We start from the raw sequence: 13,410 nt of genomic DNA on the forward strand, positions 1-13,410 counted from the left end.
GACTTGTTTCTATTATACCTTTTCTCTGACTGACCAAATACTGATAGTGGGGCCGTGGCCTAAAGGTAGCAAAACAATCAGAAATACAAAATAGTAGTCAGAACATCCATATAGGTCCTGTAGTGGTGTGATACCCTGACACAGGTTTTGCCCCTGTGCTGTTCAGTATCTGCTAGTAGGGGGCTCACTACTTACCATATAGAGCATTAGGCCGGTTATTTGCATTTGCAACTTTTATCCCACTAGTTTTCATTGTCACCTATTCTTGCGCTGATGTATACACATAATATGATTTGCAATATAAATTAAACCATTTTAGGGCCAGGCTATTTACCCCCTTTTTCTGACCAGGCACATTTTCAGTTTTTTTTTCTTACATGTGGTTTAAAAAGCTGTAAAAAAAATTCACACATAAATATTAAAATATTTTTCACAAAATGTGAGGAGTAATTTATGTTATTTTCAGACTTTCTTTTTAATTTTTTGCCGATATCAGACAATATTGGAGGGAAAATAAAGGAAATACAAGTTTGTGTTGCATATTTTTTATTTTTTTTATGGCCACAAAGAACCACTAAAATACATTTTAAAATGTGTCCCTCTTTCTGTAACAATTATTTTTATATATCTGACACCTATTTGTTTTCACTGGATAGGACTAGTAACATTGATTTGAATTGGCGGTGGATTATTTTTAATATTATTTATTTATTTTTAATTTACTATTTATATATTTATTCATTTGTATTATTTATTTTTTATTTATTTCACATATTGTGCCCTTCACAAGTTGATGAAAGCATTTCACATTTAATTTTTTAATTTCCCCTGAACTGGGGCTGTTATACTATCCCCAGTTACAGCGGAAATGCGGCCTCCTGCATAGCAGAGCTGAATAGGTCTCCTATGATCCAGCAGTTCCTGCTGCCTCATTACACCCAGCGATCACATGAGCGCTGGGTCAGAAGCAGGAAGCGCTGTTGGTATTTCCTTTTACTGTATACACAGTCCTTGTTAGGACTGTGTATACAGTAAAGAAGGCAGAGATGATAATAAACTTCTATGAGAAGCTCAGCTGTCTCTGGCAGAATGCTTTCCACTCCCGCAGCTGTACGATCATGAGCAGATGCTTTACTTTGCAGTGACATTTTAGAACATCATTGCAGAGTAGAACGTGGACTACCCGGATGTATAACTTTTATGGGCAGTCTGCAAATAGTTAATGTTCTGTACAAGCATTATATATTCTACACAACACTTTAGTGGTTTCCGTTCTGTAATTATCCCAATTTTATGTTTTTATTCTTATTATTCATTAATAAAGATAAGATCAATTTGAATATATTTTTGATGTCCAAATCGATTTGTGGCTTAGTATAATAGTCCCAAATTGGACCAAGTATCCATTAGCTATCTCTCCTATAGGTGCTTGCATAAGTTGTCTTTCAAGGTGGATTTGTGTTGTTTTTCAGATTAAATGAAGACGGTGTCACTGAACGGGTTGGAGGAGAAGTGTCTCCTCATAATTGGAGAAACAAACAGATTTCTCTGTTAAGATACAGTACAGACCAAAAGTTTGGACACACCTTCTCATTTAAAGATTTTTCTGTATTTTCATGACTATGAAAATTGTACATTCACACTGAAGGCATCAAAACTATGAATTAACACATGTGGAATTATATACTTAACAAAAAAGTGTGAAACAACTGAAAATACGTCTTCTATTCTAGGTTCTTCAAAGTAGCCACCTTTTGCTTTGATGACGGCTTTGCACACTCTTGGCATTTTCTTGATGAGCTTCAAGAGGTAGTCACCGGAAATGGTTTTCACTTCACAGGTGTGCCCTGTCAGGTTTAATAAGTGGGATTTCTTGCCTTATAAATGGAGTTGGGACCATCAGTTGTGTTATGCAGAAGTCAGTTGGCTACACAGCTGATAGTCCTACTGAATAGACTGTTAGAATTTGTATTATGGCAAGAAAAAAAGCAGCTAAGTAAAGAAAAACGAGTGGCCATTATTACTTTAAGAAATGAAGGTCAGTCAGTCCGAAAAATTGGGAAAACTTTGAAAGTGTCCCCAAGTGCAGTTGCAAAAACCATCAAGCGCTACAAAGAAACTGGCTCACATGAGGACCGCCCCAGGAAAGGAAGACCAAGAGTCACCTCTGCTTCTGAGGATAAGTTTATCCGAGTCACTCAGAAATCGCAGGTTAACAGCGGCTCAGATTAGAGACCAGGTCAATGCCACACAGAGTTCTAGCAGCAGACACATCTCTTCAACAACTGTTAAGAGGAGACTTTGTGCAGCAGGCCTTCATGGCAAAATAGCTGCTAGGAAAACACTGCTAAAGACAGGCAGCAAGCAGAAGAGACTTGTTTGGGCTAAAGAACACAAGGAATGGACATTAGACCAGTGGAAATCTGTGCTTTGGTCTGATGAGTCCAAATTTGAGATCTTTGGTTCCAACCACCGTGTCTTTGTGCGATTCAGAAAAGGTGAACGGATGGACTCTACATGCCTGGTTCCCACCGTGAAGCATGGAGGAGGAGGTGTGATGGTGTGGGGGTGCTTTGCTGGTGACACTGTTGGGGATTTATTCAACATTGAAGGCATACTGAACCAGCATGGCTACCACAGCATCTTGCAGCGGCATGCTATTCCATCCGGTTTGCGTTTAGTTGGACCATCATTTATTTTTCAACAGGACAATGACCCCAAACACACCTCCAGGCTCTGTAAGGGCTATTTGACCAAGAAGGAGAGTGATGGGGTGCTACGCCAGATGACCTGGCCTCCACAGTCACCAGACCTGAACCCAATCGAGATGGTTTGGGGTGAGCTGGACCGCAGAGTGAAGGCAAAAGGGCCAACAGGTGCTAAGCATCTCTGGGAACGCCTTCAAGATTGTTGGAAGACCATTTCCGGTGACTACCTCTTGAAGCTCATCAAGAGAATGCCAAGAGTGTGCAAAGCAGTCATCAAAGCAAAAGGTGGCTACTTTGAAGAACCTAGAATATAAGACTTATTTTCAGTTGTTTCACACTTTTTTGTTAAGTATATAATTCCACATGTGTTAATTCATAGTTTTGATGCCTTCAGTGTGAATGTACAATTTTCATAGTCATGAAAATACAGAAAAATCTTTAAATGAGAGGGTGTGTCCAAACTTTTGGTCTGTACTGTATATTACAAAGTTTTGTATATTCCCTTCTATTTTGAATTATGCAAAATTTGTTGTAACGACGATGAAACTTAAAAATCTACAGAAGTGTCACCTCCTAACATTTCTTCAATTCCGTCCAAATTCTCATAAAAAAATACCATTTAATACCACCACTTCAATTAAACTCCACAATAGGCTGCAATACACAACAAAAACATTGCAAGGCTACAAATAGAAACACATGACATAGACATCCAGTGACAGCATATCACAAAATCATGTTTGTTTATTTTTTAAATAACTGATAATTTCAGGCTACACATTTCAGGATTTGTTGAGACAAGTGTACAGGCAAGGAAAGACTAACGTAATGCCGAGAAGCTGAATACACATTGACAGGCCACTATTGTATATATTGTATAAAGCATAGTGGCTCAGTGGTTAGCACTGTTGTTTTGCAGCACTGGGGTCCTGGGTTCAAATCCCACTAAGGACAACATCTGCAAGGAGTTTGTATGTTCTCCCCGTGTTTGCGTGGGTCTCCTCTGGGTTCTCCGGTTTCCTACCACACTCCAAAGACATACTGATAGGGAATCTAGATTGTGAGCCCCAATGGGGACAGTGATGATAATGTCCGTAAAGTGCTGTGGAATTAATGACGTTATATAAGGGAATAAAATAAATAAACCCAAAGCCTTAGATGTTTAATATCTGGATGTGGCTCATATAAAAAATACAGTAGTAAAGTGAATGGCAAGTGAACATCTGTTTTCGGCAGTTGTGTATAAACCTTCTTCAGGCTTCCTATAGATGATGTAGGGCAATTGCCATACAATGGCTTAGCGCCGGGGACAAGCTGCTGCATCGGGCACAGTCTGCAGCAAATCCTAATGTGTGCCACTGTAACAGAAACTCTTTATAACAAATAAATAATATTTTATTGCACATTTCTGTTCATCAGATTGTGCAGCATGACAGGCGGAAGAAAATCTATTACATCATTACAACAGAGGCATGAGGCATAAATACACAATCAATGGTAAAAAACAAGAAAAATATATATAACATTTCTACAGAAAAACAATCAGCCAACAAGAGGAGCACATCAGCAAATATACGGAGTCATTACAAAGCCACTGAGGAAGCAAACACGAAAAAGGCAAAGGGAAAAATGGGGAAGCAATTAACCGATTGCACCTAGAGGTTCACACAGAATAAGGCTAGGCAAACCTTCAGCCGGAGCAGTTGCGGCTAAATGACCTTTCCCATCAGTGTCAGTAATGGGAGAGGTGATTCGGCCATGGCTGACAATGCAGAGGATTGCCTACTCTTGTAGTATAAGGAAGGAAGGTCAGCAGGCTAGTTGACTGGATGACACATGCAATGGGAGGTTGTAAGAGGCAAGCCACGGCAGACAGACTTTCATAGAAGTTAATGTATGAAAAAGCTTACTTCATTTAGAAAGCTCACTAATTGGTCTACCGTTAAATAATCAGATTTGTCTCCATTGCTGAAAAGAAATTTATTAGAATAAGTAAGTTTCCATAGAACATAGATATGTAGTTTTATATATAAATATCTAACGACACACTGATGTAACAGCATTGAGAGAAAGTGCTAAACCGTTAGTTTTATGGTGCATCCTGCACAACCTGAGATTGTTACAAGTACTTAAAAGAGAACAACTAGACAAACTATACAAAGATCCCTTTAAATCTCTAATAATCCCCATGCCAAGTTCTCACAGTTGGAAGTTACAGGACATCTATGAGAGGAGCTTCTCTGCCAGTGTCTGATAGGGTTTGTATACTATAACAAGTCTCAGGGGTACTGTTTCTCCTTGTCAATACCAACAAACTGTTGTAAAGAGGTAGGTCAGGCCTTGACACATAATTTAGGATGTTTAGTCAGATGAGAGTCTTCATCACAGGAAGCTGTTTCAGGGTTGTTGCGCATCATCAGTGCAGAGTAGTCTACTAATTAACTGGCTAAGAGGCCTTTGACAGAGGTTTAAAGGATACTGTTTCTCCTTGTGGAGAACAGAGGACTATTACTATTCCCTGGACAGTAGGTGGCCGGTGGTGAATTGAGTACTATTACTATTCCCTGGACAATAGGTGGCCGGTGGTGAACGGAGGACTATTACTATTCCCTGGACAGTAGGTGGCCGGTGGTGAATGGAGGACTATTACTATTCCCTGGACAGTAGGTGGCCGGTGGTGAACGGAGGACTATTACTATTCCCTGGACAGTAGGTGGCCGGTGGTGAACAGAGGACTATTACTATTCCCTGGATAGTAGGTGGCCTGTGGTGAACGGAGGACTATTACTATTCCCTGGATAGTAGGTGGCTGGTGGTGAATGGAGGACTATCACTATTCCCTGGACAGTAGGTGGCCGGTGGTGAACGGAGGACTATTACTATTCCCTGGACAGTAGGTGGCCGGTGGTGAACAGAGGACTATTACTATTCCCTGGACAGTAGGTGGCCGGTGGTGAACGGAGGACTATTACTATTCCCTGGATAGTAGGTGGCCGGTGGTGAATTGAGGACTATTACTATTCCCTGGACAGTAGGTGGATGGTGATGAATTGAGGACTATCACTATTCTCTGGACAGTAGGTGGCCGGTAGAGCTACCTTAGATCTGCTGAAGAGACATATGGCCCTTTGTTCTTATAAGTGTAGAAGTCCAGGAGGTTTGACTCCCACCGATCAAAATATTATACCATACACTAGACATATGCCACACCATTTTAAGAAATATTCTTTTAACGAAGTTTTTCACATCGGTGTTATTATAGGGACAGTAAACCTTAACCAGTCTTACTTTTTTAACCTGTGCTAAAACAAAGATAACCAGATGGTGATGTGATGCAATACGTTTCTATCTTAACAATTTTAGGGTGCTTTCAAATTGCAATTATCTTCATGTTTGTGGGTCCCAACTTGTGGCCGAACCCCCACGCAAAACGGGATTCGAACGTATGCGCTGACGTGACCGTAGACTATAATGGTGCCGGCAGAGCGCACGTGCATAATTTTCGGTCATATGCTCCTACTGGAAACGGACACCCAGATGCAGTCTCCTTTGTCAGTGTTTGCCTCCAGTAGGCGTATACGCCCAAAAATTATGCGGTCTATGACGCATACGTCCGAATCCCGTTTTGAATACATTCGGACGCAAGCCTCGACGGGACCCAGGAACGTGAGGAGAAGCACAATGTGAAAGCACCCTTAGGAGGAAGTGCTGCTTCAGACACATGGGCTCTTCTAACAAGAATCATCCATTTTATAGCCATTTTTTATACTATGCTGTAATATAATTTTTCTAGTTGTTCTCTTTTAATTAAAATTCAATATAGTTTTAAAAAAAACATTTAAAGCAAAATGACCATGAAAATGCTTCAGCAAATATAGTCTATTAATTTTGTGTTTATATTAGTTTACAAGTTTGTTAATATCTAATCAAGCCAGTTAATCTGTAGATAGTTAGTAACAGCCAGACCAAAACAGGTGTCAGGTACATCTGTAGCATGCTGGATTTAATGCTCTCAGTTATAAAGCTCTAATAACATTTACATATTTAATCAAATGAAACATGTAAATGGGAAATGTTTATCTATAGATGTATAAATTACATATAATATAAATCAGTTACATTATAGGAAACTAAAATCTAAACTAGAGGCTTCAACTTACATTTTTTTAAAGAGCTCTTCTATGTCCGTTCTGGGGCAAATCTTTTGTGTAAGTTCATAGAACTTCTCAAATGTAAAAGCAGAAGGTTCAATTTCATCATTCTGCAAAGTAGAAACAATGTACTTTAAATACACTAAACATGTTCATGCTTCATGCACTTTTCAAAGGGTTCACAGTAGTTATGAGCGAGTATGTTCTGTTAACCCTTTCGGCAAGCAAGCTCACTCATCACTAGATCACAGTCATTTAAAGGGTTATTCCCATGAAAGAAAAAAACAATAGTTAACTTATCCCCTAACCTAAGATAGGGAAAAATGTGCTAATCACTGGGGATCTGACTGCTGTGACCCCCAATTATCCCAAAAAAGGTCTCTCCAGACCCATCCACAATGGAGCAGAGAGGTGCATTCTTTATTTCCACTCCATTCATTTATCTGTGGGACTGAGAGAAGGGCGGAGCATGGGCATCTTTGCTTCATTCAGTACCCAGCTGTGCAGCACCATTGTCAAGATCACTGGAGGATTTTTTGGGTATAAACTTTTAAAAAATGTCTAGGTTAGCGGGAGTCTCAAAATCTAGACCCTGTTGCTTGCCTATTTGGCTATGATCAGCTTTTTTCTGCTCTTCTGGGAGAGGTGGGATCGCATTTGGACTAGAGACAAAAATGGTTATTCCTATCTAAGTAAGTTATCACCTGTCCATCGGAAAGGTGATAGTTTGCTGGTTGCTGTGGGTTAATGCGTAGGGATCCTCAATGACTCTGGGAACAGAGCTCTGAATTATCGTCTTAGAGTACAGCGATGGCCACGCATGCGCGCTACCTTTTAATTTATTCTCTATGAGAGTGATGGAAATTGCCAAATATTGCACTTGTGATAACTTGGAAAAATCATATAGGTATAGTTTCAGCATACAATTTTCAGACCCCATGATTTGGAGTTTTCAGCTAGTTCCAAGTTTCAGATTTTGCTCTGGTGTAATACTGGATATGACTTCCGTGTCTTCAGTGTGCTGCTGAATTCACTTGCTATCGTGTGCCATCACAGCTCAAATTCTTTACTTATTTTCTCTCCCTCCCTTTATTCTGAACCCTCCCTGAGATACGTTCTCACCCTTCACTACAGATATGTATACAACCCCTTCACACTTGCTATATGTAACACTGAGAGAATTGAGGGAGAGGAGAAAGAGCTGTCAGAACCAGGAGCACTGAAAGACTTGAAACTTTTTTGCAAAATTAATGAGCCAGCTAGAGCAGAGGTCCCCAACCGCCGGTCCGCGGACTAGGACCGGGCCGTTGGGGTTTTTCAGCCGGTCCGCGGGGAGAGGGGGCCCCTCCAGCCTCCAGCAGGGCCGCCATCAGGGCATGACTGCCCTGACTCCAGTATGGGGCCCGGCCGGTAGGAGCCCCCTCGGAGCCCCCCTCTTGTGCGTCTCTCTCCTCATGGGGCCCCCGGCCCCATGCTAAGCGCCGGTCCGGGACATCTTAGCGCTGCGCTGCTGCGGCAGCACCTTCATGATTCCCCTGACTTCCGGTCATGTGACGGCGCCGTCACATGGCCGGAAGTCAGGAGAACCTGGTGTCAGCGATTTGGACGAGAGCCAGGATTCTGCAGGGATCGCATGGGGGTAAGTATAACAAGTTTTATTTTTTTTTTAATACAATTAACTAGGAGTGGGGGGAATGGGAGATGCACATGGGGGGAGAGGAGAGATGAGAGATGCACATGGGGGAGGGGAGAGATGAGAGATCCACATGGGGGGGAGGGGAGAGATGAGAGATGCACATGGGGGGGGGAGAGATGAGAGATCCACATGGGGGGGAGGGGAGAGATGAGAGATGCACATGGGGGAGGGGAGAGATGAGAGATCCACATGGGGGGGAGGGGAGAGATGAGAGATGCACATGGGGGGAGGGGAGAGATGAGAGATGCACATGGGGGGAGGGGAGAGATGAGAGATGCACATGGGAGGGAGGGGAGAGATGAGAGATGCACGGGGGGGTGAGAGATGCACGGCGGGGTGAGAGATGCACGGGGGGGATGAGAGATGCACGGGGGGTGGATGAGAGATGCACGGGGGGGTGAGAGATGCACGGGGGGGATGAGAGATGCACGGGGGGTGGATGAGAGATGCACGGGGGGATGAGAGATGCACGGGGGGGTGAGAGATGCACGGCGGGGTGAGAGATGCACGGGGGGGATGAGAGATGCACGGGGGGTGGATGAGGGATGCACGGGGGGGTGAGAGATGCACGGGGGGGATGAGAGATGCACGGGGGGTGGATGAGAGATGCACGGGGGGGATGAGAGATGCACGGGGGGGATGAGAGATGCACGGAGGGGATGAGAGATGCACGGGGGGTGGATGAGAGATGCACGGGGGGTGGATGAGAGATGCACGGAGGGGGATGAGAGATGCACGGAGGGGGATGAGAGATGCACGGGGGTGAGCTGCACATGGGGGGGTGAGAGATGCACATGGGGGGGTTATGTTTACATAACTTTGTTGCCTTATGAAGGGCGGGGGGGCCCCCAAAAATTTCTTGCACAGGGGCCCACTACAGTCTGTGTCCGCCCCTGGGATGAAGTAAATGCAGCTGAACAGCAGCTGTCAGGACAGCTGCCCTGTCCTGCTGCAGGGCGTGATGGGGCCTCAGTGATGCGGCTCCTGGCACAGCACATTATGTGGGGCTCCTGGCGGGGACCTGGTCTACACTATATGATAAGTATGCACTAAACTCCAAATCCCTCCATTACCCCGCCCCCATATGACCAAAGCCCCGCCCACCCCACCCCCTCCTTGCTGGGCCATGGAAAAATGATCTTGCTTCAAGCCGGTCCCTGGTGCAAAAAAGGTTGGGGACCACTGAGCTAGAGGATTTGCTAACACTCTGCAGCAGCTAGATAGTAGATTTTTTTTTAATGAAGACTATTTGGAAGGTTAATGAACTTTGCATTTAGCAAATAATAAATATAGTTCTGTGCCAAGATGTACAAAGCCTTTAAATTTCCAATAAAAAGCAGGGTAGAGTCAAAGGGACACATATCTTTGTCCCAATACATTTCAAGTCACCATGACAAATGAGAATTTTTTTAAACAAGAGTAATTTATTTCCTTGCTTTCTGCCAACTAATTTTTCTCCCTTTTTGTGTTGCTAGCCATCATCCCATGTCCTCTCTGCTTCCATAGTGATCATGTAGTCATGGAAGCAAATTGGATGTCATTTCATTGCATAACATTTACAAACACCGAGAACTTGCGACCAGCAACAGAATTAAAGGGTAAATATAACAATCTAATTTATTTCTTAGAACTAATATTAGGTGTATTTTTAGAAATGTAAAGACAGTCCTATACAAGCAAAATTAAATTTTTAAGAGTATATGCACATAACATTTTGCAAGCGGTTACACTCTGTAACCCTCCTGGAAAAATACTAAAGTCGCTGAACTTTTTGTACACGCTTCAGTTTTCCAAAGCCACAAAGCGGTTAAAAGAAGTGACTGGTTCATTCTTAAGGTGTCTTCCGCTTGGAAGATACTCAATATTTTATACATACCAATAAAATAAAATAGGCACATATACACAGACTCTGGAAAAATAAGAGGACCTTTCTTTTGGTAAAATTTTTCAACTTAAATCTAATAATTTATGATCTTCATTTTGGTAAGAAAACAGATTAAATGCAGGAAAGTTTTCTAAACTTTTCACAAATGGCATCCTCTTTGTGTTTACAGAGGATTGACAGCACTCCTCCTGACTTGTCTGTTTTAGTAAATAACCCGTAATATAATAATTCTTCTAGAACTCTGCAATGTTCTGTTCCAAAACGTATGAATACATTTACAAATGGGTGTTACCCTTCTCTTTTACATAGGGGTGTGTCCCTAAACAGCTTTAGATTTGCAGCACTGACTGTACAGAATATATAGCAACACACCCGTAACTGGAAAATTTCTATTAGGAATAACACAGGAACTAGACAAAAAAGAGTTCTGAGCAAAAAAGGGAATACTAATATATAAAACTGACATTTCTGCACAGCCAGCAGATCCAATTTATATATTTGCTGAAAATCCCAATTTAGCTGAGTCAATCACATTCCAGATTGTTTTGAATGCATCTGTGGGTGCTTCTGGGAGCGGGCCGAAATAGTCTTACATTGGTCCACAAGTATTCACATTTTCTAAAACTTTAAGGGGTGATCCAAAAGAAACATTAATTTTAATCCTAAATGTCTGTCTATTTAATGTCATAATCTTATCTCTTTACTAATATACATTAATTAAAAATTCCTTATCATTCCCTCCCTACTCTATCGAACTGCCTAACTTTTTTTACTTCCTGATTAACGCTTTGCTTCAGGACCCCCAGTGCATGCTAGGATACTCAAACGATACAAAATATGGGGGCAGAGGCTGCTGCGGTCACTGCTACAGACTCTGACTGCACCTTGAAGTGACGCGTCATCAGTGACGTCTGTTTCTGGGGCTGGGCTAGTCCCTGCTCTACTGAACATGCGTCGGTTGTCAATTCTGACGTACAGTGGGTAAGGAGAGTATTCAGACCCCTTTAAATGTTTCACTCTTTGTTTCATTGCAGCCATTTGGTAAATTCTAAAAAGTTCATTTTTTTTCTCATTAAAGTACACTCTGCACCCCATCTTGACTGAAAAAAAAAATAGAAATGTAGAAATTTTTGCAAATTTATTAAAAAAGAAAAACAGAAATATCACATGGTAATAAGTATTAAGATCCTTTGCTCAGACACTCATATTTAAGTCACATGCTGTCCATTTCCTTGTGATCTTCCTTGAGATGGTTCTACACCTTCATTGGAGTCCAGCTGTGTTTAATTAAACTGATAGGACTTGATTTGGAAAGGCACACACCTGTCTATATAAGACCTCACAGCTAACAGTGCATGTCAGACCAAATGAGCATCATGAGCTCAAAGGAACTGCCCAAGGAGCTCAGAGACAGAATTGTGGCAAAGCACAGATCTGGCCAAGGTTACAAAAGAATTTCTGCATTACTCAAGGTTCCTAAGAACACAGTGGCCTCCATAATCCTTAAATGGAAGAAGTTTGGGACCACCAGAAGTCTTCCTAGACCTGGCCGTCCAGCCAAACTGAGCAATCGTGCGAGAAGAGCCTTGGTGAGAGAGGTAAAGAAGAACCCCAAGATCACTGTGGCTGAGCTCCACAGATGCAGTAGGGAGATGGGAGAAAGTTCCACAAAGTCAACTATCACTGCAGCCCTCCACCAGTCGGGCCTTTATGGCAGAGTGGCCTGACGGAAGCCTCTCCTCAGTGCAAGACATATGAAAGCCTGCATAGTGTTTGCTCGAAAACACATGAAGGACTCCCAAACTATGAGAAATAAGTTTCTCTGGTCTGATGAGACGAAAATAGAAGTTTTGGTGATAATTCTAAGCGGTATGTGTGGAGAAAACCAGGCACTGCTCATCACCTGCCCAATACAATCCCAACAGGGAAACATGGTGGTGGCAGCATGATGCTATGGGGGTGTTTTTCAGCTGCAGGGACAGGACAACTGGTTTCAATTGAAGGAAACATGAATGCGGCCAAGTACAGAGATATCCTGGATGAAAACCTCTTCCAGAGTGCTCTGGACCTCAGACTTGGCCGAAGGTTCACGTTCCAACATGACAATGACCCTAAGCACACAGCTAAAATAACAAAAGGAGTGGCTTCAGAACAACTCTCAGACCATTCTTGAATGGCCCAGCCAGAGCCCTGACCTAAACCCAATTGAGCATCTCTGAAGAGACCTGAAAATGGCTGCCCACCAACATTCACCATCCAACCTTACGGAACTGGAGAGGATCTGCAAGGAAGAATAGCAGAGGATCCCCAAATCCAGGTGTGAAAAACTTGTTGCATCATTTCCAAGAAGACTCATGGCTGTACTAGCTGGAAAGGGTGCTTCTACTCAATACTGAGCAAAGGGTCTGAATACTAATGACCATGTGATATTTCAGTTTTTCTTTTTTAATAAATTTGCACAAATTTCTACCTTTCTGTTTTTTTCAGTCCAGATGGGGTGCAGAGTGTACTTTAATGAGAAAAAAATTAACTTTTTAGAATTTACCAAATGGCTGCAATGAAACAAAGAGTGAAAAATTTAAAGGGGTCTGAATACTTTCCGTACCCACTGTAAGTTCAGCAGGATCTTGTCACTCTTTTTATGCACAGTGCACTCCCTCATTGACTCTGATGAGAAGCGAGGAGCCGGAAAGAGAGCGCACTGTCATTGCGCATTGTACACAGAGAGCGCGGCAAGCTCTGCCCCACAAGTGGCCGCTCCTTTAAATGCCCAAGCAATATCTGAGTGGTAAGTACTTAGACTCTTGATCAATCGTCTAAGGGTATGTGCAGACGATCCGGAGCGGACCGCGGCCCCGAGGCTGCGGAGAAGCCGCCTCCGGCTTCCGCTCATTATGCAAATGAGCGGCGGCCGGGTTTTTTTTTTCTCATAGGCGTGCTTTCCCCATAGAGATTAGGTCTATGAGGAAG

General features: G+C 42.7%; 1 protein-coding gene across 5 annotated transcripts in view; it reads right to left on the bottom strand.

The window, feature by feature from the left end:
• PLCB4 (phospholipase C beta 4) overlaps positions 1–13,410 on the bottom strand; it is a 352,882-nt gene that overhangs the window by 95,753 nt on the left and 243,719 nt on the right. For all 5 annotated transcript variants that reach the window (XM_073672246.1, XM_073672244.1, XM_073672245.1 and 2 more), the window contains exons 11-12: positions 6,869–6,969; positions 4,619–4,676 (exon numbers count right to left, since the gene is read on the bottom strand). In XM_073672246.1, coding sequence (XP_073528347.1) covers positions 4,619–4,676; positions 6,869–6,969 — 159 coding nt within the window. The remainder of the gene's footprint in view (positions 1–4,618; positions 4,677–6,868; positions 6,970–13,410) is intronic.

This window comes from Phyllobates terribilis, unplaced genomic scaffold, assembly GCF_046119375.1.
Source record: "Phyllobates terribilis strain yellow unplaced genomic scaffold, ASM4611937v1 Scaffold_3__8_contigs__length_932513732, whole genome shotgun sequence".
In the NCBI taxonomy this organism is placed as follows: domain Eukaryota; kingdom Metazoa; phylum Chordata; class Amphibia; order Anura; family Dendrobatidae; genus Phyllobates; species Phyllobates terribilis.